Genomic DNA, 25481 nt, shown 5'->3' with positions numbered 1-25481 from the left:
TTGGCTGTGAAGCTGCTATGAAAAAGACTCTCGGACCCCAGAGCCTTTATAAGTAGCCTTATTAGCGCAGAGCCCAGGAAGCCAGGCACATACATAGGCTGTTGGCACGGGTTGCATTAAAAGGCAGAGCGGGCTACTAGGCCCTTTCGTGGGCAGCCTCCCCATAGCTTGGCTCTGCTGCCCAGTGCCCCAAACCTCCCAGTCCTGGGAAGCTGTGGCCCAACGAGAAGACGCAAACCCCCACGTTTCCCAAACTCTCAGACACCGTTTCTCGAGAGGCAGAGCAACACCTACAACAAAACTTTATTACACAAATATTATATTGAATTATCACCTGAATGCCAGGCCAGCAACAACTCCAAGGAAATAGCAACTGGAAACCTCTCTTAAATACTCCTGAGGTTAGCAGCACCTTTACACAAACACCAGGAGGCAGGACGCCCTGACCTTCACTCTCAGGTGAAGCTTAAAATGTCCGTCTCTCCAGCCTGTGAGGGTGGGTTGGAGGGGGGGCTGGCCACCTTCTTGCCCTCAGCCAAAGCCTTGAAATGCTGCAAAAGAGAGAAACCATAAATAGGGTGGATTTGATTCCAGCTCCCTGAGAGACCGTTTCTTCCAGATGAGCTTCCTGGAGAAAGCGAGTAGAGAAGGCCAAGCAGCCATGTCTCTTGTTTACCTGTGAATTTTTGAATTCAGAGTAGAGTGAGAATAGGGTGTGCAGAGGCTGGATGTGACCCTTGTAGACAGGAATGTCCAGAATGGCTGGAGGGAAACCCCAAAAGAGAAGTTCCAGGTTCAACTGCCTCACGTGGAACCCAGAGAAGGCTGCCGGGTGCTGGGCAGACGGATGAGGGGTCTGCCTGGCTCAGCCTAACGCATCCTTCAGCCAACATCCCCAGGCTGGACACTCACCACAGACCATGTCGGTATATTCAGCTACACTGCAGTCAACGTCAGCAGTCGGGAGGCTCACCTGGGGGGCCAGAGAGGGAAGCGTCAGGCGGGCTGCGCGTTCTGCATGAAGCCACGCCCCCACCCCGGCCAAAGAAATCAATCATAGGACATGGGGCAGAACCTGCCCCTTGGGGAGGTCACGATACCTTTCCCAGCAGCTCTTCAAACTCTGGCGACCATTCTTGCATCAGCATGTCTATGTCGGGCATCGGCCTGCAAGGGACAAGCAGTGAGCTGCAGCCCTGAGAGCCGCCCAACTAGAGCACTGGGGGTGGGGGGGCACTGTGATTGTAACAAGGAAAAAGGCGGCAGCGGGAGAGCATCCAGGGGCTCCGGGGGGGGGGGGGCGCTCAAGGCAGACCTGGCATAATGGACGGTGGCTGGGGGCTTGCAACGGTGGAGTTCGCTGATGCTCTCGATCCAGCTGTCCACAGCCCTGGGGTTCTTTTCCGCGTTCTCCAGGCTCTTCACTTTCACCTGCTGCTAGAAACAACAGCCGATCCCGTCAGCGGACTGGCACTGCTGGGCCCGTCTCTCCCCCAGCCCCCCCCCTCCTCACTTACGGCCACGTTATGCTGCTTTGAGTTCTCGGTGAGCCACAAGGAAAGGACGGTGGGATCCGACTGCTTGGTGGATGGCTCATCCAGCATTAACAAGCCCAGATTATCCGCCTTCCCATCCGGGCGCGGGACCTGCCAGAAATGAGCCAGGGCAACCTCTTTTCAAGCCTCCCCCAGAGGCCAAGAGAATCCCCCAGCCCAGCACTCACCACCCCCCGCCCTTCCCACAGGAGGCCCAGCAACAGGGCAAGGGTCCCAGGGGGCAAACACCCCCCACAGGGCATGGGGCCCCTGGGCACCTTCAAGAAGGCATCAATGTCTCCCACGGCGGGAATGAAGTCAGGGATGAAAGGCTTCAGCTTGTGCTCCAGATCGATCATTTGGGAGGAATACCTGGGGGGGGAGGCCCTGAGTGAGCCCGGGACCCTCGCCTGGGACAGCCGCCCTCCCCACCAGCCCCCTCACCTCCGGATGTACTGGAAGAGCTCCTTCACCTCCAGGGAGACGGGCAGGTAGTCGTAGTCGGCTGAGTTGTAGGCCCTGCGGAGGGAGGGAGGGAAGAAGCGCGGCTGAGCCCCGGGCGCCCCCCACCCGCCTCGGCCCGGACCCCCACCGCCACCGCCACCCGCGCTACCCCTCCAGCGGGGCGCCGTGCTCGTCGTCCTCGTCATCCTCGTCCTCGTCCGAGTCGGTCTCCGAGGAGTCCTCATCGTCGTCCTCCACCTCGTGGCCGCTGAAGCGCCGGCCGGAACCTAGCGGGCCGCCGCCGCCCTTCTTCTCGGGCTGCAGCAGGGCGCCCGCGGGCCGGTCGGGGGCGGCGACGGGGGCCCAGCCGGGGGCGCGCGGCGGGGTGCTGCCTCCCTTCAGCGCCGCCTCGCCGCCCTCCTCGTCCTCGTCGCTGCTGTCCTTGCACGGGGGGCGCGCGGGGCGCGGGCCTGCGGGCGGGAACGGCGGTGGCGTCAGGGAGGGCGGCGGGCGGCCCCCCTCGGCCCGTCCGCTCCCGCCGGGCACCCACCGGGCTGCGGCGGGCTGGGCGCGTAGATGCTGGCCACGTCCTCCGTCTCGTTCACGTCCAGGCTCTCGTCGTAGGGCTGGTTCTCCACGAGCCGCGTCTGGAGCGGGGAAGAGAGAGAAGCCCGAGGGAGGGCGGCTCGCCGGCGCCCAGACCCGCGACGCGCCCCCAGCCCGGCCCCGCACCTGCAGCCCGGGCTCGGGCGGCGACGGCGGCGCTCCGCTCATGCTGCGTCGGGGGCCGCGGGAGTGCAGGCCGCAGCGGCGCCGTCGCCAGGCAACCGGAGCCCGGAACCCTCTCGCGAGAGCTGGCGGCCCTGCCCCCCTCTCTCGGGCCGACCGCGCCTGCGCGGTGACGCTGCTTCCGCCTGAGAGACGTGGCTCGCCGCCATCTTGTGCGGGACTCGGAAACAGCGGAGACGCGGCGCCCAGCAGCAGAACCTTCGCCGAGGCCGCCGCCGCCATGGTGAGGCTCGCCCGGGAGGTGCCGGTGCCCCGGGGGAGGGGGCGGGCGGGGGGGTGGGGGCGCTGTCCTGGCGGGGCCTCTGGAGCGCGGCGGGCCTCCTCCTCCCTCCCTCTTCCTCCTCGGCTGCTTCTCTCCCGGCCGCAGGTGCTCCTGGCCGCCGCGGTCTGCACGAAAGCGGGGAAGGCGATCGTGTCGCGGCAGTTCGTGGAGATGACGCGGACGCGCATCGAGGGGCTGCTGGCGGCCTTCCCGAAGCTGATGAACACGGGCAAGCAGCACACCTTCGTGGAGACGGAGAGCGTCCGCTACGTCTACCAGCCGCTGGAGAAGCTCTACATGGTGCTGCTCACCACCAAGAACAGCAACATCCTGGAGGACCTGGAGACGCTGCGCCTCTTCTCCCGGGTGGTGAGCGGGGCGGGGCGGGAGAGGGGGCTGGGGGCTCAGTTCCCCAGGCTGAGCTGCCTCCTCCAACCCCTGTCTCGTCCCGTCTCTGGTGGCCCCACGCAGATCCCCGAGTATTGCCGGGCGCTGGAGGAGAACGAGATCGCCGAGCACTGCTTCGACCTCATCTTTGCCTTCGACGAGATCGTGGCCCTGGGCTACCGGGAGAACGTCAACCTGGCCCAGATCCGGACCTTCACCGAGATGGATTCCCACGAGGAGAAGGTCTTCAGGGCCGTTCGCGAGGTGGGCCGGCTTCCTCTATCTTCCCGCGGAAGGTGGCGGCTTCTTTTCTCTTCTCTCCTGGGTCAAAGCTGTTGCTTTTGCTTCTTTTTTTCCCAAGACCCAAGAACGAGAAGCTAAGGCCGAGATGCGCCGCAAAGCTAAGGAGCTGCAACAAGCCCGGAGGGACGCCGAGCGGCGGGGCACCAAAGCGCCAGGATTTGGAGGCTTTGGCAACTCAGCCATTTCAGGAGGCACCCTCGCGGCTATGATCACTGAAACCATTATCGAGTCAGAAAAGCCCAAAATAACTCCGGCTCCGACGAGGTGCGTCATTTGTGGTGCGAGAGAGACCGGGTGTGGATTGTGGCCACGGCTGAGCCCAAGATTTCGGTTGCTGAGGCAGCGGCTGGATGTGTCTGCCCCATTTGGTGATCTTTTTGCCCCAGTTAAATGGAATCGATGCAGTTGTTAATTTAGCCACATGGCTGCTGGGCGAATCTGTCTTTCCCCTTGGCTTTGCTTGTCAGAAGGTCACAAAAGGGGACACTGCAGCCACCATCAACATGCATCAGTCACTGCCAGATGTGGATTTTGGATCAGCTGGCCATGGATATGCTGCAACAGTCATGAGTGTGGAAAAGTGTCATAGCTTTGAACTGTCACTAAATGCACAGAGTTGAGGGCTATCTGTATTGCTTTCTTGGGGTCATTATTGGTCATTCTTTGTCAAGTGGACCAATTTTCAGAACCTTCCCCCACTTCATTTTCAATGAAGCTTTGCACATATGTTCCTTAGGGTATAAAACTGAGGTGTGCAAAATATTAGGTCTAGTGGCTGCATACCATAAGGAATATATGTGCAAAAGCTTCATTGAAATTGAAGGTGGTGGAGTGGGGACACCTGGTCCACTTGACAAAGAATGACCCTAATGTTTTTCTGCTGGCGTAAAGATTCAGAATGGCACAGTATTGTTCAAATGCCAAATAACGCAAAAGTGGGTGTGGTCAAAATAGGGTGAGGCAGTGGCCGAGTTGGGGTCTGAAGCAGATATCTTGGTGGACTATAGCCTGAGAAGTTGCCTTGGGATTTCTCTCATCTGAAGAGCCTGGGTGACACAGGAACAAGTTTCGTTTGCTTCTTTCTTCAATGTTGTGTGCAGAGTATGAGAAGCAGGAAAAAAGGGTCTTGCTGCGTTCTTTCTTTCTTTGGGAAAAATGTCTCCTGCATTTTGTTTGTTTTTTGTTGGTTTAGAGCTTCTGCTTCAAACAAGGCACTTAAGCTCGGCACTAAAGGGAAAGAAGTGGATAATTTTGTGGACAAACTAAAGTCCGAAGGCGAAAATATTGTTGCTTCTTCAGCTGGCAAGCGTTCTTCAAATGCAGCAGCTGTTCTTGCTCCGCCCATTAACATGGAGAGGTACGTGTATCGCCCAGGTCTCATCGCAGAATCCAGCGCTCTGTCCTAGCCCCCAGACCACAGGAGGCCTGGTCTTCTGGGGTACAGATACCTTCAGCGGCCTCAGCGGCCAGGTGCAGTTTGGGTGCAGTTGAGTGGAGCTTTGACCGACAGCTTGGTTATGTTAAACCAGAGGAAGCTTCTTAACCTTTGGTCTGATAGCGGAGTCATTGGGGTCCCAGGGTCAAGACTGTAATAGGTCGTGATGGCGCCTAACGCCTGGTCCCCCGGCTGCCCCCCTTTTCCAGCGTGCATATGAAGATAGAGGAGAAGATCTCGCTCACCTGTGGCCGCGATGGGGGTCTTCAAAACATGGAGCTGCACGGCATGATCATGCTGAGGGTCCTGGATGAAAAGTTTGCTCGGATTTGCATCCATGTTGAGAATGAGGACAAAAAGGGTGTCCAGCTCCAGGTAAGGTTGGCGGGAGGTTCAGGCCGGGGTAGTCTGAGCTGCGCGCATCTGTGGTGGGGAGGGGTGGGGTGGGGCAGCTCGGCTGACGGGTGGCTCCCTTTTCAGACTCACCCCAATGTGGACAAGAAGCTTTTTATGTCCGAGTCGGTGATTGGCCTGAAGAACCCGGATAAGTCATTCCCCACCAATAGCGACGTGGGGGTGCTGAAGTGGCGGCTGCAGACGACGGAAGAGTCTCTCATTCCGCTGACCAGTGAGTTCTGCTCCCGTCCCTGCCGGGGACATTCCGGCCCCCTCCTCGCTTAAACCTTCTCAGCTGGCTTTCTTTTCGGTCCTAGTTAACTGCTGGCCCTCGGAAAGCGGCAACAGCTGTGACGTCAACATCGAATATGAGCTGCAGGAGGAGAGCCTGGAGCTGAACGACGTGGTGATCGCCATCCCTTTGCCGTGAGTAGTTGCCTTGCCCGCCAAGAAGCTTCCCACGCACCGGCCGTGGGGAGTTCAGAGCTAACCCGTCGTTGGTTGTCTAGGTCTGGCGTGGGGGCCCCTGTAATTGGAGAGATCAATGGTGAATACCGCCACGACAGCCGAAAAAGCCTCCTGGAGTGGTGCTTGCCAGTGGTCGATGCCAAAAACAAAAGTGGCAGCCTGGAGTTCAGCATCGCAGGGCGACCAAACGACTTCTTCCCCGTGAACGTTTCCTTCGTCTCCAAGAAGAACTTCTGCAACATCCAGGTGGGTCTCGGGGGGGGGGGGGGGGGCAGGGACCCTGGTCTCTCGGGAGGAAGCTGCCTCCCAGCAAAAGGGGGGGGCAGAGCAGCTGCTTCCCCACCGAATGGGGTCCTGGGCATAGTTCCCTCTAAGCTGAGCAGTGAGCAATCGCTCACTTAAAAATCACCATCAACTCAGAGTTTTCCAAACCTGCCCAGAAGCCGAGAGGGAAAGAGTGAGAGGGAAGGAGAAAGAGAGGAAGAGAGAGAAACAGATAGAAAAAAGAGAGGAAGGAAAAGAGAAAGAAAAAGAATGGGAGTAAGGAAGAGAGAAAGAAAATCAAAATCTAGTTTGAAACTAGCTCAACTATTTAAGTGGCATTTTGATATTGATAGAGTTGCCCTATTATGAGCTCACTGTTATAGACACACAGTACAATATTTTATTTTGAAATTCTCTCAGGCAAAACAGGGTGGGGTTTTTATTTGTTTGTTTGTTTGTTTGTTTATTATTTCTGTGCCGCCCAGTCCCGAAGGGGCTGCTGCTCAGACACAATACTTTTCCGCCCCCCCCAAAAAAAAATTAGAGGGAACACTGGTCCTGGGCCTCCGCCCCTGCCAGCCTCGGGCGCCGTCCCTTCACCGAGACCAAAGCCTCCTCTGCCTTTTCATGGGTCCTGGGGTGGGGGGGGCAAGGGGGGGGACAGGGACGGGCAGCAGGTCTTGCAGGGCGCCCTTCTCAACCAGCTGCTTTCCTTCCCTTTCCGAAGGTCAACAAGGTGACCCAGGTGGACGGGAACAGCCCTGTGAAATTCTCCACGGAGACCACCTTCCTCGTGGACAAGTACGAGGTTCTGTAGCTCTTGCGGAGGGGAAGCAGCAGGCGAGGCCACGGCCGGACACACGGGGAGAGAGAGAGAGAGAGAGCTGCCACCTTCGTCCACCCACCGACCTTATTTCCCAGGCCCGACGGCTCAGGCAAGGAGAGGCGGCCCCCTTCCCTGGCACAGCCTCCGCACCTGGGCCCCCCACCACCACCGCCCTTTTCTTCCACAGAGGGGACCCCAGAATGCCAGGGGCAGCGGCAAGGAGGGGGGCAGGGCCAGCAGCCCCCCCCCCTTTTCTGGTGCTATGCAGACCTTGCCAATCCGTCAGACATACACACTCACACACACTCACACACGCCCTGAGCAGGGGAGGGGGAAGCTTTCACGCCTGTGCAGCTCTCACCTGGAAGCTGCCCCTCCCTCCCGCCTCTCGGTCCTTTTTTTTAACCCCAGAGGAAGAAGGGAGGGGCAGCTTTCTCTGGCCGCTGCTCTGACTCTGGGACCCTGGAAATCTCCACTTGGGGGGCAGGCGAGCACTGGGCCCCTTGAACACTCTGCTCCCGGGCCCCAGCCTCTCCCACGACCCCCCCCCTGTCCAGAGCGCCCTGGGTGGGGGCCACGCGTCACCCAGATTGGAGATTTGCCTGGTTCTTAATACGGGGTTCAGTTTAATTCTCTTGTCAAACGCCATTTACTCTCAAATGACTTTGGAGGTGACACTGAAAAGAGGTTTTGGAACCCTGCAAAATAATTACAGCCTGTACGACACATTCCAGTGTATGCGAAGAATCGTTGCTCCTGAATCCAATAAAGAACATTCTAGAAGGAAGAAAAAATGCTCTTTAGCTGCTGAGGGAGGTTCGACCCCAGGAGGAGTTGCGGCAGGGAACCCCCTGTGCTGGAGAGGGGCGAGCTGGTCCCAGGGAATGAATGGAGGAGGGTGGGAGGGTGGGTGTCTGTCCCCCTCCCCCAAATGAACTGGGACCCACCCAGAATGAGAAGGCACTGCTGGCAGCTGTCACCTGTGCAGCCCTGGTGATGCAGCTGGCAGGGTGGGGGCACTTTAACTAAAGTAAGGCACCCCCAGGATGTGGAGACTGGGCCAGAATTAATCTCTGCTACTGCATGTGAGAAACTGCAATGTAGGTTGTGATCCTGAGAAATGTGTGTGCGTGGTGAGGGGGGACCCAATGAAAAGGCCAGGCTCCACCGGGGGGGGGGGCTCCTTTCCTTGCAGACGCCTCATTCCCCCCCAAGAGCGCTGAGGTGACCTGACCTGGGCAACGGAGCCCCTCCCGCCAAGGACCTCCCTGCCCTGCTGGCCTCAAGGGGATGGACGGGGCCCCAGGCTGAATGGGGGGCCCTGGGCTCTCGGGTGTCTCTGTCCTGGCCCCCTGGTGCTCCTGCACTAGATCTCCTGGTGCCCAGCCTGTGCCTCTTTCCCCAGAGCTGCACCTGGTGGCCCACGTAGAATGAGACGCAGGGGTTTGTCTGAGATATTTGTCCTGCCAGCATAAAGGGATCCTTGGGGGGGGGGGGGTCAGTTTTGAGGTGCACAGAGAGAAAGGGGTGAGAGGCTGCCTTCCTGGGCTTCCTTCCTGGGGGCTTTTGAGGAAAGGCTGGACAGACCCCTCCAAAATGGTGCACAGGGTCTCCAGCCTGAGCCGGGGGGGGGTGGACTGGGAGGCCTCTGGGGTCCTGGGCCCTCTTGCCCTCTCCCAGGGCAGCCAACACCCTCCTGCCACGTCTCACCTCCGGCCCCCTGGAGCCGCCACTTGCCCGGGCCACCTTGTCCGCAGCAGCTCTTGCAAATCCTCTGGCTGCTGTGGCTTCACCTCAGGCAGCGTCACGCGGTTGATGGTTTCCAGATGTTCCCAATATAATCCAACTCACTCGGGAAACAACAAGGCATGTCACCTTCGCCTCCCCAGCTCCTGCCGACCCCTTTGTAAGGCTTCGAATCTCAAGTTTTAAAAACGCTTCTCACTTTCTAAAGGGATTTTGTGCCGGAGGTTGTAAATAGGAGACTCATCCCCATCACGGCTCAGCCGCCCAGTAGGGTCCGTGCCCGAAGTGCCGGGTTCCGTTCTGCTCTAAGGGGAAGGCGGCCTCCACTGGGCTGCCAGGCTCCACGATGGGCCTGTTGGTGACATGTTCACTAAAGGCGCAACCCGGGAGAACCGGGCAGGGCGAGAGGCGCATCCTCTTGATGGAGGCAAAGGTTGTTTCAGGTGTGTTGCGATAAAAGGGCACCCGGACTCCTTCGCCCGGCGGCGGGCGCATCTTCGAGCGCTTGGAGGCCGCTAACAGCAGCATTTTATGCTTCTTGGAGGCCTCGGTTTTCTGGCTGCGTTGTTCGGGCCAGCACGACATTTGCCTGAAAGTTTTCAAACGCGTCGGCGAGGGACCCGTTAGCCGCCCGGAGGCCCCTTCCAGCCTGCTCACGCTCCCGGTCCTCCCCGGCGGGGGCTTCAGCGCTCCGGAGGGTGATGGCAGGAGCTTATATCGAGGTTGGCAACGTCGGGCCGGGCCCCCGCTCCGCCCAGTCCAGCGCTTGGCGTCCAGACGGCCTCGGGGCGCCCTCGCAGCCGCGCCGGGCCTCCCCGCCCTCGCCCGTTGTCCGTGGCCGCCGCCGGTGGGGGCAGCCGGGAGGCCCTCCGGGATCCCTCCGAGTCTGCGGAGAGGGGCGGCATACAAATCTAATATATTATTATTATTATTATTATTATTATTATTATTATTATTATTATTATTATTATTATTATTATTATCCCGATCGGCGCGGGAGGCGCGCACACCCCCAGCTGCCCGCGGGCCTGGCCGAGCGCGCGCACGCGCAAAGGGGGAAGAAAGCGCGAGGGCGGCGGGTCCCCGCCTGCCGCTCCTCCTTCCTCGGCCGCCGGCCCTTCAGCCCCGACCGAGCGACGCGGACGGGCGGCGGCTGCATTCCGGGGACGCCGGGCGCCGACGGGCCGAGTCTGCGCGACAGGTGCGCGTGGGACCGGCACCCGGCCGGCGGGACGCGCAGGTAAACATGCAGGAGGCGCCTCTCCGCTGCCCGGACCGCCGCGAGGCACTTCGGACCGGCCGGAGCCCATGCCGCTCCCAGAGAGCCGTCCGCGGGTGGCATCCTCGGGCCGGCCAAGCAGGAGAGGGAAGGAGTGGCCGCGTCTCTCCGGTTGACTCCGGCCAGCGGGTCTCTGGCCGAGCGGAGCTTCGTGGACGGCTGACACACAGCGGCAGCCTCCCGCCCCCCTTCGCTCCCCGCCTGCCTGGACGTGGCGCATTCCGCGCATTCCTGGCGTTTTCCTCCCGCACCGCCGCGCGCAAAAGCCGGGTGGACCGTCCCTGCCGGCCATTCCCCCCTCCCAGCCTGCGCTCCGGCCCGGCGGCTCTGCTCTGCTCCCTCCCTCCCGGAGCTGCGCGTGGTCGGGGCTCCGGCCTCCCTTCGCTGTCGCTTGGACATTCCTGCAGGGTGGGAACTTGGCGCACGGAACCTGAGCGGCGCTGCAAAGGAGGCTGCCCAGAGATCCCAGGACAAGTGGTTCCCCCTGCAGGGTTGTTGTGGGGCAAGTGGGGATATGCAGGCAGTGGTAGTCAGCCGTTGCTGGCTGGGGGCTCTGGAATCAGCTGACCTGGGCATCTGGAGTGACAGCATCTACTGCCCGCCCCTCTCCCTTCTCTGGTGGGTCTACTACGGAAGAGTCCCAGGAGACGGGCAGACCCAGGCTGCTGCTCAGGCGCAGGACGGCCTGACCTTTGGGGCCGAGGCAGGGAGCACGGAGGCGACACCCAGGGCTGAGCTTGGTCTGTGGAGAGCCTGGGCCTGTTGGTGCAGCACAATTTCTCTCCCCCCTCCCGCCCTTGCTTGGGTCCTGCATCAGGAGCTCTCTGGAAGCCCGGCTGCTGGCGTGGGCGGCTGGGCCGGAGCTTGGCCTGGCTCTGGCCAAGGACTGCGCCACCCCCACTTTTCCCAGGCTGCCTCCTGGGCTGGCCTTGAAGGCTGGAAGGGAGTCGGTTGTTTCCCCCTCTGGCAGGGTTCCCGAGGAGGGAGAGAGCTGCCGTGGCTGGAGCTCACCCCTCGGCCTCTGCTGCCCAGCCACACAAGGCGCTCATTCTGCGGCAGCCCAGAGAAGAAAGGCGCCTTGTGGCCGAGGAACTCCAGCTCCCCCCTCCCCCCCCCTCAAACAGAGCCTGCTTGTCTGGACTTGTGGCTCTCAGTAGGAAGAAGAGAGAGAAGGGGGGCAGCCAGGCGCCCCCTCCCCCTCTTGCCCCCAGGAGAGCTCCTCTACCTGGGCAAAGGGGGGGGCAGAAGCCCTCCTGTCTCTGGGAAGTGTGGCGCTCTCCCCCCCCCCCCCCGCAAGCCAGAGACAGGCAAGGCAGGCTCTGTCTCCTCTCTTGAGTGAACTCCCTCGCCCCCCCCCCGTCCGTGCCCTGCTGGCTCTGCTGGGTCAGTGCAGATGTTGGGCTTGCAGCTGGCAGAGTGAGGCAACGTCCCTCGCCCTCCCTCAGGAAGGGGGGGATCCTGGGCGACACTGAACCCAGACGCCTCATCCAGGTAGGTCATGTCCTAGACTGGGAAGCTGCCTTTGCTGGACATTTCTTCATCGGTTTCTGACACTGGCCATCTCACGTCCACTTCGCCAACTGTTCGTGTTGCCAAGATCCTTCTACGGGAAACCGAGAAACGGTGGTGGTAGAAGAGGAGGAGAGAGTAGCTGGCCCTGAAGCAAGGGGGAGTCTGGAATTGGGGCGGGGGCACAGACTCTGCAGCCCACCGGTGGCAGGTGCAGGAGGGGACAGTTGCGGGAGGTCAGATTCTCCTAGGAGTGTCGCAATGAAAACAAGCTGTGGGTGACACCCCCCCCCAACCCCCCCCCCCCCCACAGCCGTGGCTGTCCTTGGTTGCCAAGCGGTTCTTCTTTCCAGTGTTTCCAGAGGGGGGGTTGATACTCGTCCCTTGCAGAGAAACACCCAGGAAGCCTTCAGACACTGCTTCTGTACAAGTGTTGAGATTTACACGGGACCTTTGTTCCAGGAGCTGTGGGGTGCATCTGTGTCTCCATCCCAGCAACCCTGTGAGGTAGGCTAGGCTGAGAGAAACCCCCCCCCTTCCGCTGAGGGAGGACATGGGCCTGCATCTCCCTGCTGCCACCTTCCTGCCTAAAATGCTCCCGTTCAGGCCCATGAGTGCCATTGTCCATTGGTGGCAGGGCCATAGATGCGTGGAGATGTGGGCGGTGATTCTGTCTAATAATTGCCGTGCCCCAATATCTTGAAGGCTGGGCAGAAAGCAAGAGAGGGTAGTTAGGGATGCGGCTGTCAGGAGGGCGGCTCAAAGGCTCAGTCGTCCCCTCTTCTTGCCGGCTGCAACTCCTCTGGGGGGGGGGGGGGCTCTTGAAAAGCTGGGAGGCATCGGCCACTTCTTGAGCGGTGGGAGTCCCGCGATCTGGGCTTAGAGAGGGGCACTCTTGGGAGGCCTTTCTCCCAGACCAGGCTTGGCACAGCAACAAACTCCCCGCGGGGAAGGGAGGGCCAGGACCAGAGGCCTCCCCTTCCTCGGGGCAGCCTCGACCCACCCTGCGTTCCAACCCCAGGACGGCCTTGTGGTGGGGCTGTGGCCTGGCACCCCTGACACGGACGCCCCCTCTTTCCCTCCTAGGAACTCCAGAGGAACCCCACCATGGAGACCCGCAACCACAACCTGACTGCCCCCCCCTGCCAAGTCCAGAAGCCCCTTCAGGTAAGCAGGTGCCCTGAGAGAGCCCCCTGCCCACCCAAACGTGCTGGTCTTCCCGGGTGGTGGCAGTGGTGGCTGAGGAAGGGGCCCCATCCTGTCCGGAGGGTTTGCTGACCAGCCAAGGAGGAGGAGGGGGAGAGCACCCTTTGGCCAGGCAGGGCTTATAGCTGCTCAGCTTGCTTTCCCCCGCTCACTGCCCCGTTCATTAAAGCTGCTGGACAACCTGCCCTCTGGCCTCTTCCTACCCTGTCTGGCAATTGCCTCCAGCCCACCTGGCTGGTAGGTGGCCGTGAAGAGGGCGGGAGGGAGGGGCCCAAAGGGAAGCTGGGCTGCCGCTTGAGGAGGGGGCCACGCGGCTGCCAACAGCCTTTCTGCCCCACCCTGCAGAACAACCTCCTGGACCTGACCGAGACGGGCCGAGGCCTGAAGGTGCAGGCGTCGAAGCCGCACCTGGTCAGCCTGGGCAGTGGGCGCCTCAGCACGGCCATCACTCTGCTGCCCCTGGAAGAGGGTAGGTCTCTGCTCCACAGTCTCTGGGGGGGGCTCCCCTTCTCTGTCCCCCCCCCCCCCGCTCAGACGGTCTCCTTGCAGGCAAGTCGTTCCTGGGCTCCGCTGCTGGGGACATTGTGCTACAGGGAGCGGAGGTGGCCCCCCAGCACTGCTTCATTGAAAATGTGGGCGGGACCCTCACGCTGCATCCCTGCGGCCATCCCTGCGCCATCGATGGGCAGCCCATCACCCACCCCACCCGCCTGTCCCAAGGTAAGAGGGGAGGGCCCTGCACGCAGCCAGTCCTGCTGCCTTGGGCCCAGGGCATTCGGGGAAGGGGGGGCTCCAGGTTCTGGACTCAGAGCCAGCTCTTCATCCCGATGGGACCCACTTCAGTGCCCAGGGCCTCTGCGTCTCCCTGCTAGCAAGGGGGCCACTCCGCTCCCTGGCCGGTGGGCTCTGGAATTTGGGGGAGGGGAGAGTCCAAAGGGAGGGACACAAAGCCCTAGGGCAGAGGGTCTTTGCTGGAGAGACTGGGGGCTCTTCTGAGGGGGCAGCGGTCAGTTTCCTTGCCTCTGGGGTCAGCAATGAGGAAGGGGAAGCCCTGATCATCGCCATGGCAACCCCATCCTTGGCAGGGGAAAAAGGAGAATGAGTTGTGTGTGTGTGTGTGTGTGTGTGTATTTCAATCATTGCTAACAGGAGGGAAGGGAGCCCTTGCCCAGCCATCACTTGCCAGTGCGGCCCCAGCTGACCTCCTCTCTTGCCCAGCAGCTGCTTGGCCGGCCAGGGGCTGCTTCTTGGTCTGGTGTACTGGTGGGGGGTTGTTTTTGTGTGTGTGGTGCGTGTGTATGTGTGTGTGGCACCAGGCAGCCCTGGGCCTGGGTCCTCTGTGGCCCCTCTGGAAAGCCCCTCCTGTGGGCGGCTGTGTAGGGCAGAGCCAAGCTCTGGGACCGGAATGACCACTGCTCCGTGAAGTGCAACGGGACAGGCAGGAGCCGCTGAGTGGCCGGTGATCTTGGCAGTCCTGGTTGTGGTTGTTAAGGGAGAACGTGGGGGGGGGCTTCAAGGCCCGGTAGGAAGGGGGCCTGGGAGTGGAGGAGTTGGGGGAGTTGGGGGGGGGCTGGGAGCACTGGGCCTCCACTGCTGCCCCCCCCCCCCGAGTTCCTGCTGTTTCCCATCCAGACGCCCAACCGAAATCCCTCTCAGCTTTTCCAAAGACGCCTCACTTCCTGCCTGGAGGTATTTTTGGTCGGATGAGACACAGCCCAGGGCACCTTTCCAACGGAATTGCCCAGCAGCCTTTTGGCCCGCGGCCTTTTCTCCGGCGGGGGGTGTTTAACCCTGTGCCGCCTTCAGCCCCTCTGCGCTGGAAGGTCGGCAGACTTTCCCTCCGTCCTGCCGGGGAGTCCCCGGGGTTGCCCGAGAAGCGGCCCGCCCGCCCGCCTGCCTCGTCCTCGGGAAAGCTGAGCGGAGGCGGCGGGGCCCCCGCGCTCCCTCCGCCCAGCCCTCCCCAGGGCCCGAGAGCCTCCCCGCCGCTGTCCTGCAAGGGGCCCCGGTGGGCGGGCGGAGGGGCCGCCCTCCACCGCACTCCGGCCGGGCGAGACCCTCCCCGCCTCCGCCCGCCGCTATTTATAGCCAGCTCGAGGCGGCCGGCGAAGAGACTGGCGGCTCCACCCAGCTGAGGCTCCGCCGGCCCTGGGGTGGCTTGCAGCCCGTCGCCCCCGCTGCCCAGCGCTCCCTGCCGGGGAGGGCGCGGGGGGTCCAGGCTCGCACCGCCCTCTTGCGCCTCGTTGCCCGGGGGAAGCGGCCGCCCGGCGTGCGCCCCTCTCGTAAGGGCGCATCGGCGGCGGGGTTCTCCTGCCCGGAAGGGGGGCGGCGGCGGGCGGCGGAGTCTGCCCCCTCCGCCTTCCCCGGACTCGATCCCCCGCAGAGTGCGATCTCTCGGTGGGCGCGGCGCCCTCTCCCCTCCCTCCCCTCCCCCAGCAGAGGGGGAAGCAGCGGAGCTTGAGCTCATCCCTCCTGAGAGGGGGGGGATCTTGGTTGGAGTGGGTCACTTGAACGGCTTGGAGCCCCCTTGCCCCCCCCAGCCTTCGCCGTGACCATCTCCCCCCCGCCCCCCCAGCTCCTCCGGGACCGCCTCTCCCGTGGCTCCGCGGGCAGCCTCCGAGTTGGGTGGAAGCGACCGTCAGGACAAACCAACCCAGCAGGCGGTTGCTGCGGCCTTTGCTTGGCCCGAGCGGGGGAGGGGCTGCTTCCAGGGAGGAATTCCACCACTTTTCCCCTACCGGTTCTGTGGGCGGGGCTTGGTGGGCGGGGCAGGAGGCGGGCACCGCGACATCCCCCTTCCCTCCCGACTTGGGGGCCAGCACCGAGTTTCTCCAAACTACTCAAAACTTTCCCCTCCCTGCCCGAACCTGCTGGACTTTGCCCCAGGGCCCCTCTGCACTTGTGTGTGTATGTGGGGGGGGGGGCGCTCTGAGCCCTTGGAGGCGCCAGATTTTTTGGGGGGGGCATTCTGGGGAAAGTGCTCTGAGATGCCTCCCTTCAGCCAAGCAGGACAGGCCCCGCAGTGGCCCCGGAGCAGTTTGCTGAGGGTCAGGTCTGATCTTGTGTGGGGAAGGGCCGGGTGCCAGCCGTTGGGAGAGGGGGGAGGGAGGGGGAGGGAGGGGGCTCCGTTTCTAATAAGCTTCCATTTCATGTGCTTGCTCCAGAATAGGTGCCAAGGGAGAGGGGGGGCGGGGGGAGAGGGCCATTTCCCTTCAGCTCTGCCTGGGAAGTTGAGGGCTCAGTGTCAGATCAAGTGAGGCCTTCAGGGAGTGACAGCTGCTGAGGGGGCAGAGGGCCTTAGCGCCCAGGCCTGGGGGCTGAGGCTCCTTCCTGACTTCAGGCCCATTCAAAGGCGGTTTTGCAAAGCCCCCTCCTCACCCCCAAGGAAGAAGGGCCGGGCTGAGCTGCAGCTGGGGGGCAGAGGGTCCTGCCTGGGCTTTGCGGCTGGGGGCAGCTAGCGGCATTGCTGAGCCTCTGAGCAGTCGGCTGGACCTGAACTCTCAGGGGGTCTGCTGGGCTGATGAGCCTCCTCTCTCCAGGGCAGGTGATCTGCCTGGGCCGGGCGACCTTCCTGCGCTTCAGCCACCCAGACGAGGCCAGGCGGATGAAAAGCCAAGCGGTGCCAGCTGAGCAGCAGAGCCCAGTCCCCCCATGTGGGCTGGAAGCAGGTGGTCCCTTTGGCGGGGTGGGGGTGGGGTGGAGAGGGGCCTGGGAGGGCCGGGTCTCTGGGTCGAGGGCTGAGACTCTCCCTTCCTTCTCTCTGCAGCAGACTGGAAGGGCCCCATCAATGGTGGCTCCGAGGGGGCCTCCGTCTCCCTGGCCAGCTCCATCGAGAGAGACCTGCAGGACATCATGGACTCCTTGGGGCTGCAGGAGGAAGGTGGGGGTGGGGGCCTTCCATCCCCAACAGCCAACAGCAGGGGAGGCCGCTGCCTCCTGCCCCCACCCCAGTGCCCCGGCAGCATCTCCCTGGGGTCTCCCTATGGGAAGGTCACCTCTGCCCCCATCTCTCCCCTCTTGTCCCCCTCAGCCCCCGCCCTCCCCCCCGCCGTGCCTGCCCGGTCCTCCAGTTACGGCCACGCTGCCTTGTTGCCCCACGGGGCCGAGCGAAAGGTCCGACTGGATGGCCCCACCAGCCCCCTGCCAAGGCACAAGGCCCGCCCCCCTGCAGAGGCTTCCTCCCCTGGTCAGGAGGGGGTCTCTCTCCTGAAGGAGACCCGGCTTGGCAGCCCTCGCTCCCCCTCTCCCGGGGGCCCGAGCTCGGCCAGGGCTTTACAGCGGCCGGAGCTGCCGGGTGTCACCCCCCAATCCAGTCGGGCCCAGCGGCTCCCCAAAAGTCCCCAGCTCAGCCGGCGGCCCCTGGAGACCCTGCGGGATCTGCCCCCCCTCAGTCCAGCCCTAGGGCGCCGAGCAGCCTCCCCGGCTCCTGGAAGCAGCCACTCCCGGCAGGGCAAGGCTGGGGAGGGTCCCAGGGGTGGGCGGAGGGAGGCGTCTCCCGCTCCGCCCTCCTCCTCTTGCCCCTCCCCCTGCTTGAGGAGCTGCAGCCCGTCGTCCCCCTCCCTCTCTGGAGAGCCCAGCCGGCACAGGACCCGTGGTGGGCCTGGCCTCAGCTCTGCCTCCAGCCTGGGGTCCCTCGTCCTGCCCTCGGATTTCCCCCAGCCGAGCTGCCCAGGGCCTGGGGGTTCCCGGCATTTGGGCCCCCTGCGGGAACGTAAGCAGGGCTCCTCCAAGCTGCTGGGGGCACATGAGGGGGGCCTCCTGGAGTACCACCGATGGCAGCGCCAGGAGCGTCTCCGGGAGCAAGAGATGGAGCGCTTGGTGAGCAGGGGTCAAGCGGGGGGGGGGGGCTCCAGCTTCCCTGTGGAGGGGGGGCAGGTGCGAAGGGTGCGTGGCCGGAGCCCTCAGGGTAGGAGAGTGGGAGGAATCCTGTCCAAGCAGACGTGGTCTCATCATAGGCTGGGGGGAGGGAGGTGAGGGCAACATAGGAGAGAGCCAAGGTGGGCGGGGGGTTGCTTTGTGAGGAGGGGGCCGCTTTGCTGCCTTCCCCTCCTGCTGCGCTGGGCATAGAGGGTTAAGCCCACCTGCTCCCTCCTGGCCAGGGTCTGGTGGGGACAGAACAGCCTGGGCAAGCATGGCCAGGGTCGGTCAGCCAGTACAAACAGCTGGCGGGGGGGCTCTAGGGGTCTGTGTGTCCGGCCCTCCCTGCCCCCTCAACCCGCCTCTCGGGGCTCCTGCTTGTTCTCTGGGCCCCCAGGAGCGCCAGCGCTTGGAGACCATCCTCAGCCTGTGTGCGGAGTACAGCAGAGCGGGGGCTGAGCTGGGGGGCCAAGAGAGCGGCCCCAGTGCTGCTGCCGCTGCTGGGTGGCCCCCCCTGCCAGGGAAGAGGCCCCCCCGGGAGCGAGGGGGGGAGGAGGAGACCTTGCAGGAGGAGAGCAGCAGCACCGAAAGTGCCGGCCAGGAGGTGAGGAGGGCGGGGGGGGGGGGGCAGAGGGTCTCGTGGCCTGGGAGGGGCCCTGGGGAGCCCTCAATGCAGGGTCTGCCGCTTCCTCTGCAGCACGAGGTGCCCCCCCAGTTGCCCCTCCTGCAAGAGGAGCAGGCCCGCCTCCTGGCCAGCGCTGACCGCCTGAGGAGCCGCCTGAAGGGGTTGGAGCAGCAGCTGCGCGAGGCCGCCTGGGAGGTGAGGGGGGGGCTGCCATCCTGCTGAGAGACGGGCAGTGCCCCTGCCCATCCTGGGGAGGGGGGCTGGGGGCTGGCGGTGCTCCTGCAGCTGCTCTTCTGCCCTTCAGGCGGAGATGGAACAGGCCCTCTTGCAGGGCGAGCGGGAGGCAGAGGTGCTGCAGCTGCAGCAGGAACAGCAGGCGGGGCGACTCCTGCAGGAGCAGCTGTCCGGCCTGGAGCAGGAGAAGGTAACTGGACGGGGAGCCTCCAGCCCAGCCCGTGACTGCTCCAGGCCCTGCCCACCTGACCTCCTGGCCCAGGACAGTTGGGCTCAGCGGGGAGGGGCGCGTTGGCAGTCCCTAAGCGCTCTCTTACGCCGCCTGCTTGCAGCTGTGTGTGTGGGGGGGGTCTGGCCCACTCTGCCCAGGGAGAGCCCATGCTTGGCATTTACAGGCCATCTGGGGTGGCCGTTCTGACCCGTACAGACCTGGCGCTACCTCCCCCCCTTGGCCTGCATCCCTGCCTGAGCAAGAGGCATCTGGCTGAGTCCTTGGGGACTGGCTGGTCATCCGCTCCTGACCTCCACTCGGCCCCTGAGGAAAGCCTGAGCAGGCTCCCATCCAGAGGAGGAGGATCCTCCTGGGAGAACGTCCTCCTGCTTTGCATCTGGAGGCCGGGACGTCCTTCTACCCGGAGTCCAACCCTGAGGCAGGTTCCCAGGCTGAGCAGCCCGGGGGAGCCAAAGTCCTGCAGCGGTCAGTCAGGCGTCTCAGCTGCCTTTGCACGGGTTGTTACCTTGGCCTGGAGGAGTTGCACCATCGATCCGGGTATGGCCAGTCCTGGAAAGGAGAGACGGAGGTCCCGGGGGTCGGGCAGGGCCCACTCCTCACAGCATCTGCACCGGAGGCCGATCTCACCTCTCTTCGGGGCAGCAGAGGCTGCAGGTCTTGGCAAGGGAGATGGACTTGAAGCCTGACCATAGTCTGCTTCTTGGGGGATGAAAACCGTGGTTCCTCCTCCGGCCCCCCAGAGCCGTTTATTTGAAGGTGGCTCTCCCTCCCCCCGCCCTCCCCTCCAGGCTGAACATAGCTGACCAGCGCCTGTTCCTTGTAGGTCTTTTCTTCCAGGCCCCTTGTCATCCCAGTGACTCTCCTCTGGGGCACAGTCCGGTTTGTCCTAAATGGGGTGCCCAGAACTGGACACGGTCGGTCTGTCTCCTAGGGATGGTCCCATTCACAAGAGTAAAGAGGTGCCACCACTTTGCTTGATCTGGGCATTGTGTTTCAGCCGGCTTTCAATTCCCGGCAGCATCGCCACCCGTGGCTCATGTTCAGCTTGTGACCCATCAAGACCCCCGACCCTTTTAGGCCGTTCCCGTCACCGCCTGCCATCCCACGCTGAGGATTTCCGTTTTTCATACTCAGATCAAAGCTTTGCATTTCTCTCGGGTTAAATTCGCCTCTTTGAATTTCATTGCTTTCCGCCAAGCAGGAGCTCCTGGCCTGGGCCTGGTCACGGTTGCCCCTGTCCGTCCCTGGAAACTTTGGCCTTATCCCAGGGGCGTCCAATGCATGCCTCACCAGCCACTCGCGGGGTTGGTTTTGTTTTTTAAAGTGGGGGGCTAGATGTAGAGTGAGACCTCCCACGGGCGGCAGAAACGCCTTCGGTGCGACTCTGGGTTGGCCGTGAATGAGACGCGCCTCCCGTTGCCTTGACCAACTCACCTGAGCCCCCAGTGTCTGGAAGGATGCTTCCTGCAAGGGCCGGGGGTCCCACCTCTTGGGTCCCCGACTTCACTTTGGCCCAGGATCCCCTGCAGGGCAAAGCGGCTTTCGGGTGTCTGGGGCAGAGAGGGGAATGGGCAGCTTCTTCAAGGCGGGGCTGTGCACCAAAGGAGGAGGAGGGGGAGGCCCCCTTGACCCAAGACCCTTGCTGCATGGACCCCCCTCTGCGTGGCCTGCTCTCTGTGTGTCGTTTGCTTCAGGAGAGGGAGAGGGTGGGGGCGGAAAGGGAGGCCCTTGAGAAACTGCGGGGGGTTTCTCGGAGGTCAAGAGCCAGCTAGAAAACTGCCCCATGTCAATGAGGGAGCAAGGGAAGGAGCAGGTGCGCAGGGTCAGTGCCCACCTTTTTTTGGGGCAGGGAGAGCTAGCCCAGCCCCTCCAGAGGCTCGGCAGGAGAGCCCCCTCCCTGTCCTACACGCAGCAGCCTTGGAGATGAAGGGGACAGACAAGGAGGGTACTGCTGCCCAGCCTCTGGAGGACAAAGGAGGGGCTGCCCTCCTGGAGGCCTCCTGGCATTTGTCTTGGGGCAGTTGAGAGGAAGGGCCCTCGGGCTCACCCTCACCAGCCCGCCCCCCTGCCCAGCCCAGCCGTGCTCCAGACTCGCAGGGACCCGGCCAGCCCGGCCTCGCTTAGACTACCGCCTCTGCGTGGGTGTGTCCTGCACAGGGAGCGGAGGCCCTGGAGACGGAGGCCAAGCGCCTCGAGGACCTGGAGTTCCAGCAGCTGGAGAGAGAGAGCCTCTGGGAGGAGGAGGAGGAGGAGCACGAGCGGCTGCACAGCCAGGCCCAGGACTGCCACCGCCTGGCCCGCCGGAAGGTGAGCCTGCATCCCCCGCCCTCTCCCTCGCATGGCTTGACCAGCCCGTCCGTGGCTCCACTCAGCGTCTCTCCCGTCCCCTGCTGCAGGAACGCCTGGCTGCCCTGGAGGGCCAGGCGAAGCAGCTACGGCTGCAGGCCGCTCAGGAGGCCGACCGGCTGCACCAGGAGAGGAGGGCCACCCTGCAGCAGCTCCAGCAGGTGGGCCACAGGGCCGGGGTCAGGGGTCACGGGGAGAGGGCTGGCTCTCGTGGGAGCAGGGCAGGTGTCCACCTGTAGGGGAGGCTCTGCTCCTTCCCCTGGCGATGGAAAAGGGGCTGGGGGGGCTTCCTCTGACCCTCCACCTTCCTGCTCTGCTCCCCCCCACAGGCGAAGGAGGCCCTCCTGGCACTGGAGCAGCGGTTCTGTGTCTTCACGGGCAGCCCTACCTTTCCCAGGGGCCCCAGCAGCCCCCAAGAGGTTCGGGAGCTCTAGGAGAGGGCAGTGGGGGGGATGTGCCCTGCCTGTCTGACCTGCAGTGGGGCTCAGGGCCGGGCCGGGAAGGGCCACCTTGGTCGGACAAACAGGGATGCTGCAGGCGGGACATTGCAGCACACACACACACACACACACACAGAGCCTCTTTCGGGGCTCCCCTGCCAGGCACGTGGCAGGCCTGGAACTGCAGAGAGGGTTCTGCTCTTGGGCCCGTTTCGGTTCGGCTTTCCACAAATCCTGTTTGGGCCAATTGCAGAGGCTGCACTTCCTTTGTGGGGGGGGGGGGAGGGGGGCTCTTTCTTCCTCTTGTAAATGGGCTGCGCTCGGTGTTCCTGGACCCTGGACCCTCGCAGGCTCTGGGCAGCTGCTCCTCAGCTTTGGGTCTCTCGGGCCAAGATGGACAGGCTGCGCAGCGCCCCCGTCCCTCCCACCGAGAACTGGGACGATTTGGAGTCCATCGAGCCAGTGGGCGAGTGGCTTCCGTGCCCCCCCTTGCACCTCCGGACTCCCCCCCATGTCTGCTCTCCCGCAGGGCTCATCTCCACCCTTGGCAGGTAACAGAGGCCGCTCTCCCCGCAAGCCGACCGGCCCCCTTCTGGACCTGGGGAGGAAGCGTGAGGCGTCTCTGCACCACAAGGGTGGGTGCTGCCTCTGTCCAGGCCCCCCCCTCAGGTCCCCCTCGGTGGGTGGGTGCCCGGTGGAGATCCGCTGACACCCAGCCCCCCTTTCCCTGGGCCTCTTTGCAGGGCACCAGGCGGTTCTGGAGCAGTGGCAGCACCCGGCTGAGCTGAAGCAGAAGGCGGCAGCGGCGTGCCAGTCCCTGCGGGGGAGGGGCCTCTTCTCCCCCCTTGGCCCCCCCTCTGCCCCTCATCATCACGCCTTCCTGGGCCAAGGAGGGCCGGCCGATGACCCCGAGCCAGCCTACGACACCCTCAGCCTGGAGAGTTCGGACAGCCTGGAGACCTGCCTCTCTCTGAGTGGGAACTCCGCCTGCTCCCCAGACAATGTCTCCAGGTCAGCCCCCCTCCCCCCTCCCCCAGGCTCCTGTGAGGGGCCCCCCTTCCTCCTGGGTTATCTGGCCTGGTGGCTGTGCTGCTGGCCCGCTGCTAAATGCCGACCAGACCCGAGAGAGGTGGGCTGGGGAGGGGGGGCAGCCAGTGACTCCCAGTGGGCCTTGCAGCGCCAGTGGGGCAGAGGCCAGGAGGATGGAAGAGGTGGAGCAGCTGCTGCAAGAGGCCCAGGCAGAGAGGTCACGCCTGGTGGAGTCGCGGGTGAGTCTTCTGGGAGCGCCGATCCCCCTGCAAGCCAGCTGGGGGGGCGGGGGGGCTCTCCCTGGGGAATTCTGGCCCCGCCCGTCCGTCCCCTTTCCCAAGGAGAGTGGGCAGCTTCCATCCTCGGCTGGGGATCGGGGGGGGGGGCAGAGGGCGGGTGGTGCTGGGGACGCAGGGGCCACCGGTGTGTCCTGGCAGGAGCAAGAGATGGAGCTGCGCCACCAGGCCTTGGAGGACGAGCGGCGGAGGCGGCGGCAGCTGGAACGGCAGCTGCAGGACGAGACGGCACAGCGGCAGCAACTCATCGAGAGGGAGGTCAAGATGCGGGAGAAGCAGCTGGCTCAGGTGCGCAGGAGCCCCCCCTCCACCGGGGGGGGGGGAAGGAGGAGGAGGTTCCCTTCTGGGATCTGGGGGGCCGGCATGGAGCTTGGGATGGGTGGGCTATAGGAGCCGGGGGGTGGGTCAAAAGGACTCTGGCCCTCCACGGCACCCTTGTTCTGCAGGCCCGGCCCCTGACCCGCTACCTGCCCATCCGCAAGGAGGACTTTGACCTGCGCTTGCACATCGAATCCTCCGGCCACGGCGTGGACACCTGCAGCCACATCATCCTCTCGGAGAAGCTGTGCAAAGGCTACCTGGTCAAGATGGGAGGCAAAATCCGGTCCTGGAAGAAGCGCTGGTTTGTCTTTGACCGCCTGCGGCACACCCTCTCCTACTACGCGGGTGAGGCTCCCCACTCCCGCCATGGATGGATGGCCCTCCTGCCCCGCGTATCCTCCGGCCCTCAACCCACCACCTCCCTCTCCCCCCCCCCTGCAGACAAGCACGAGGTGAAGCTCAAAGGCCTCATCTACTTCCAGGCCATCCAGGAGGTCTACTACGATCACCTCCAATGTGCAGCCAAGGTGAGGGGCAGTCTGGGCGGGGGGGGGGGGGCGTAAGGGAGGGCACTCTGAGCACAGCCCTAACATCTCTCCCCCACCTCCCCTTGGCAGCCCAGCAACCCTGCAGGATCCTGAATCCCTCGGCTCAAAGAGCCGCCCAGGAGGGGAATAATTGCACCAAAACTCCTTGGGGGCCTGGGGGGCAGAATATGGCACCATCGCATCAGTTAACCTCAGCCCTGTTCGCCTGAATGCTAATGCTGACAGCTGCGTGGGCTCCTTTGGGCGCATAAACATAAGTGCACCACTGTGCCTACCGTCCCTGTCCTATTGTCTTCCTTGGTTACTTTTTATCATTACTTATGTTTTATTTGTACAAATTACCACTCTATAACTGTTTGACAAAATAAATAAATAAATAAATAAATAAAACAAATAAATAAATAAAATAAAAATAATTTTGGCTTTTGGTTTACCCAAAGCTCTTGTTCTGTGCAGCTGCCATGGGAATCCTTACCTGGCCCCCTGCCCCCCTGGGCGTCCCCTATTATTCCTGGAGCATCTCATAGACAGAGCAGCCATCCCCTTTGGTGGTTCTTGTGCCCTCCGTAGGCTTGGCATTAACTCTGCCTGCTGCTGGGGGGGTGGGGGGTCTAGGACGGCAGCAGGCACCCTGACAGCATCTCTCCTCTCCCAGCAGAGCCCCAACCCCGCCCTAACCTTCTGCATCAAGACCCACGACCGGCTCTACTACGTGGTGGCCCCCTCCGCAGAAGCCCTGCGCATTTGGATGGATGTGATTGTCACGGGGGCCGAAGGCTACACCCAGTTCCTGAGCTGAGGCCGCCCCAGACGGCCGTCCTTCCAAGAGCCTGCCAGGGACAGCCTCCGACTGCCGGGGCCGCCTAGGACGGGGAGGCGAGTGGAGAAAGCAGGGCCCCTGCCCTTCAGGAGGGACAGAGGAGTGGGGCGCACGGGGCCAGAGCCCCCCAGGCTCTGCAGGGCAGGGCTGGCTCCCTCTGCCCAAGGCTCCTGCAGACCTCCGGGGTCTCCGCCTGCCTCTTTTGAGTTCACAGTGGAGAAGCCCCTTTAACGGGAGAGCAGAATAAAGCCTATTGCCTACTTTCATCCCTACGGCCCTTCAGTCATTGAAAGAACGGTCTCAATCGGTCAGCCCACCAAAGCACATCTAGCGTCCAAGGCTAAACCCCAGGAAAAGAGCAGCGGCCCCCTCAGCCCCCTCCAGGCCAGGCGGGTCTTTCTCTCCCGGGTGGGGGGCCCTTTGCAAGGCAGGGCTGTGCAGCCGTCCGAGCAGGGGCCCTTGGCAGGGCCTGGCTGGAAGAGGACAGCTTGTCAAATCAGACACCTTCCTATGAAGCCCAGCCCCCACCCACACCGCTGGCCAACTCCGCTTAACCTGTGATTGGCAGTTCTCTCCGTGTGGCTATGTTTGGCCTTCCGAGATCAGAGCGAGCAGCCTCCGTCCTCTCGTGGGCGAGACGTCCTGTCAGCTAGTTAAAAAACTGCGCCCTCTGCTTTGTCTCCAACGTCTGACCCGAGTTCCTACACCCTCCTTAAAATGCAGGACACGGAATGGGCCAAACTATCCAATGAAATGGATTATTATTATTATTATTATTATTATTATTCTACGTGCTGTGGCTGGAGGCCCTTTCTCCTCCTTTAACCCGCCTGCCCCACTGCCCCACCACCCAGGACGACTGGCGGCGGAGATAAACTCCCCGGGCA

At 63.1% G+C, this 25481-nt stretch overlaps 3 protein-coding genes across 12 annotated transcripts; 2 read left to right on the top strand and 1 right to left on the bottom strand.

The window, feature by feature from the left end:
- Positions 1–285: 285 nt before the first annotated feature.
- On the bottom strand, positions 286–2821 carry IFT46 (intraflagellar transport 46). Of its 2 annotated transcripts, none has more exons than XM_070765775.1 (11): positions 2712–2821; positions 2530–2626; positions 2149–2449; positions 1980–2054; positions 1814–1907; positions 1518–1646; positions 1316–1437; positions 1101–1167; positions 913–973; positions 677–762; positions 286–551 (listed from the first exon to the last, which is right to left on the bottom strand). In XM_070765775.1, the coding sequence occupies exons 1-11, from the start codon at positions 2751–2753 to the stop codon at positions 456–458; spliced, it is 1170 nt and encodes a 389-aa protein (XP_070621876.1). In that variant the 5' UTR covers positions 2754–2821; the 3' UTR covers positions 286–455. The 2 variants fall into 2 exon arrangements, with proteins under 2 accessions (XP_070621876.1, XP_070621875.1); XM_070765774.1 differs by having other exon boundaries at positions 1316–1434; positions 2712–2809.
- Positions 2822–2879: 58 nt separating this feature from the next.
- ARCN1 (archain 1) lies at positions 2880–7903 on the top strand. Of its 2 annotated transcripts, XR_011560453.1 has the most exons (11): positions 2880–2991; positions 3136–3399; positions 3502–3681; positions 3779–3984; positions 4913–5077; positions 5365–5530; positions 5636–5783; positions 5869–5977; positions 6061–6265; positions 7011–7457; positions 7534–7903. XR_011560453.1 is itself a non-coding variant. In XM_070765746.1 (10 exons), exons 1-10 carry the CDS (start codon positions 2989–2991, stop codon positions 7098–7100), a joined length of 1536 nt encoding a protein of 511 aa, XP_070621847.1. In that variant the 5' UTR covers positions 2880–2988; the 3' UTR covers positions 7101–7903. The 2 variants fall into 2 exon arrangements, 1 of the variants encoding a protein (XP_070621847.1); XM_070765746.1 differs by having other exon boundaries at positions 7011–7903.
- Positions 7904–9914: 2011 nt separating this feature from the next.
- PHLDB1 (pleckstrin homology like domain family B member 1) lies at positions 9915–24860 on the top strand. 8 transcript variants are annotated; one of them, XM_070765716.1, is made up of 20 exons: positions 10075–10095; positions 12106–12150; positions 12730–12810; positions 13195–13318; positions 13399–13569; positions 16386–16514; positions 16613–17664; positions 18101–18307; positions 18401–18523; positions 18633–18752; positions 20952–21101; positions 21191–21301; positions 21470–21559; positions 22110–22215; positions 22324–22591; positions 22758–22848; positions 23047–23193; positions 23352–23571; positions 23668–23753; positions 24430–24860. In XM_070765716.1, exons 3-20 carry the CDS (start codon positions 12751–12753, stop codon positions 24571–24573), a joined length of 3399 nt encoding a protein of 1132 aa, XP_070621817.1. In that variant the 5' UTR covers positions 10075–10095; positions 12106–12150; positions 12730–12750; the 3' UTR covers positions 24574–24860. The 8 variants fall into 8 exon arrangements, with proteins under 8 accessions (XP_070621822.1, XP_070621821.1, XP_070621819.1 ...); XM_070765721.1 differs by lacking the exon at positions 12106–12150 and having other exon boundaries at positions 9915–10095; positions 22110–22131; positions 24433–24860; XM_070765720.1 differs by lacking the exon at positions 12106–12150 and having other exon boundaries at positions 9915–10095; positions 22110–22131.
- The last annotated feature ends 621 nt before the right edge of the window (positions 24861–25481 follow it).

The sequence above is a fragment of the Erythrolamprus reginae genome, chromosome 12 (assembly GCF_031021105.1).
Source record: "Erythrolamprus reginae isolate rEryReg1 chromosome 12, rEryReg1.hap1, whole genome shotgun sequence".
Taxonomy (NCBI): Eukaryota; Metazoa; Chordata; class Lepidosauria; order Squamata; family Dipsadidae; genus Erythrolamprus; species Erythrolamprus reginae.
Note: the sequence above shows the minus strand (reverse complement) of the source record. Positions and strands in the feature narration are given on the sequence as shown.

What these genes read in the sequence shown, in the direction of transcription:
- IFT46 (XM_070765775.1), bottom strand. Translation starts at nt 2,753, where the DNA reads ATGAGCGGAGCGCCGCCGTCGCCGCCCGAGCCCGGGCTGCAG. An exon ending in ACATTGATGCCTTCTTGAAG is followed by an intron (nt 1,647 to 1,813) that starts GTGCCCAGGGGC and finishes CATTTCTGGCAG; the next exon opens with GTCCCGCGCCCGGATGGGAA. An exon ending in CAAAGCAGCATAACGTGGCC is followed by an intron (nt 1,438 to 1,517) that starts GTAAGTGAGGAG and finishes TGTTGTTTCTAG; the next exon opens with CAGCAGGTGAAAGTGAAGAG.
- ARCN1 (XM_070765746.1), top strand. An exon ending in TCTTCAGGGCCGTTCGCGAG is followed by an intron (nt 3,682 to 3,778) that starts GTGGGCCGGCTT and finishes TTTTTTCCCAAG; the next exon opens with ACCCAAGAACGAGAAGCTAA. An exon ending in GTGATCGCCATCCCTTTGCC is followed by an intron (nt 5,978 to 6,060) that starts GTGAGTAGTTGC and finishes TTGGTTGTCTAG; the next exon opens with GTCTGGCGTGGGGGCCCCTG.
- PHLDB1 (XM_070765715.1), top strand. Translation starts at nt 12,751, where the DNA reads ATGGAGACCCGCAACCACAACCTGACTGCCCCCCCCTGCCAAGTCCAG. An exon ending in TCTGCTGCCCCTGGAAGAGG is followed by an intron (nt 13,319 to 13,398) that starts GTAGGTCTCTGC and finishes GTCTCCTTGCAG; the next exon opens with GCAAGTCGTTCCTGGGCTCC. An exon ending in ACCGCCTGGCCCGCCGGAAG is followed by an intron (nt 21,102 to 21,190) that starts GTGAGCCTGCAT and finishes CCCCTGCTGCAG; the next exon opens with GAACGCCTGGCTGCCCTGGA.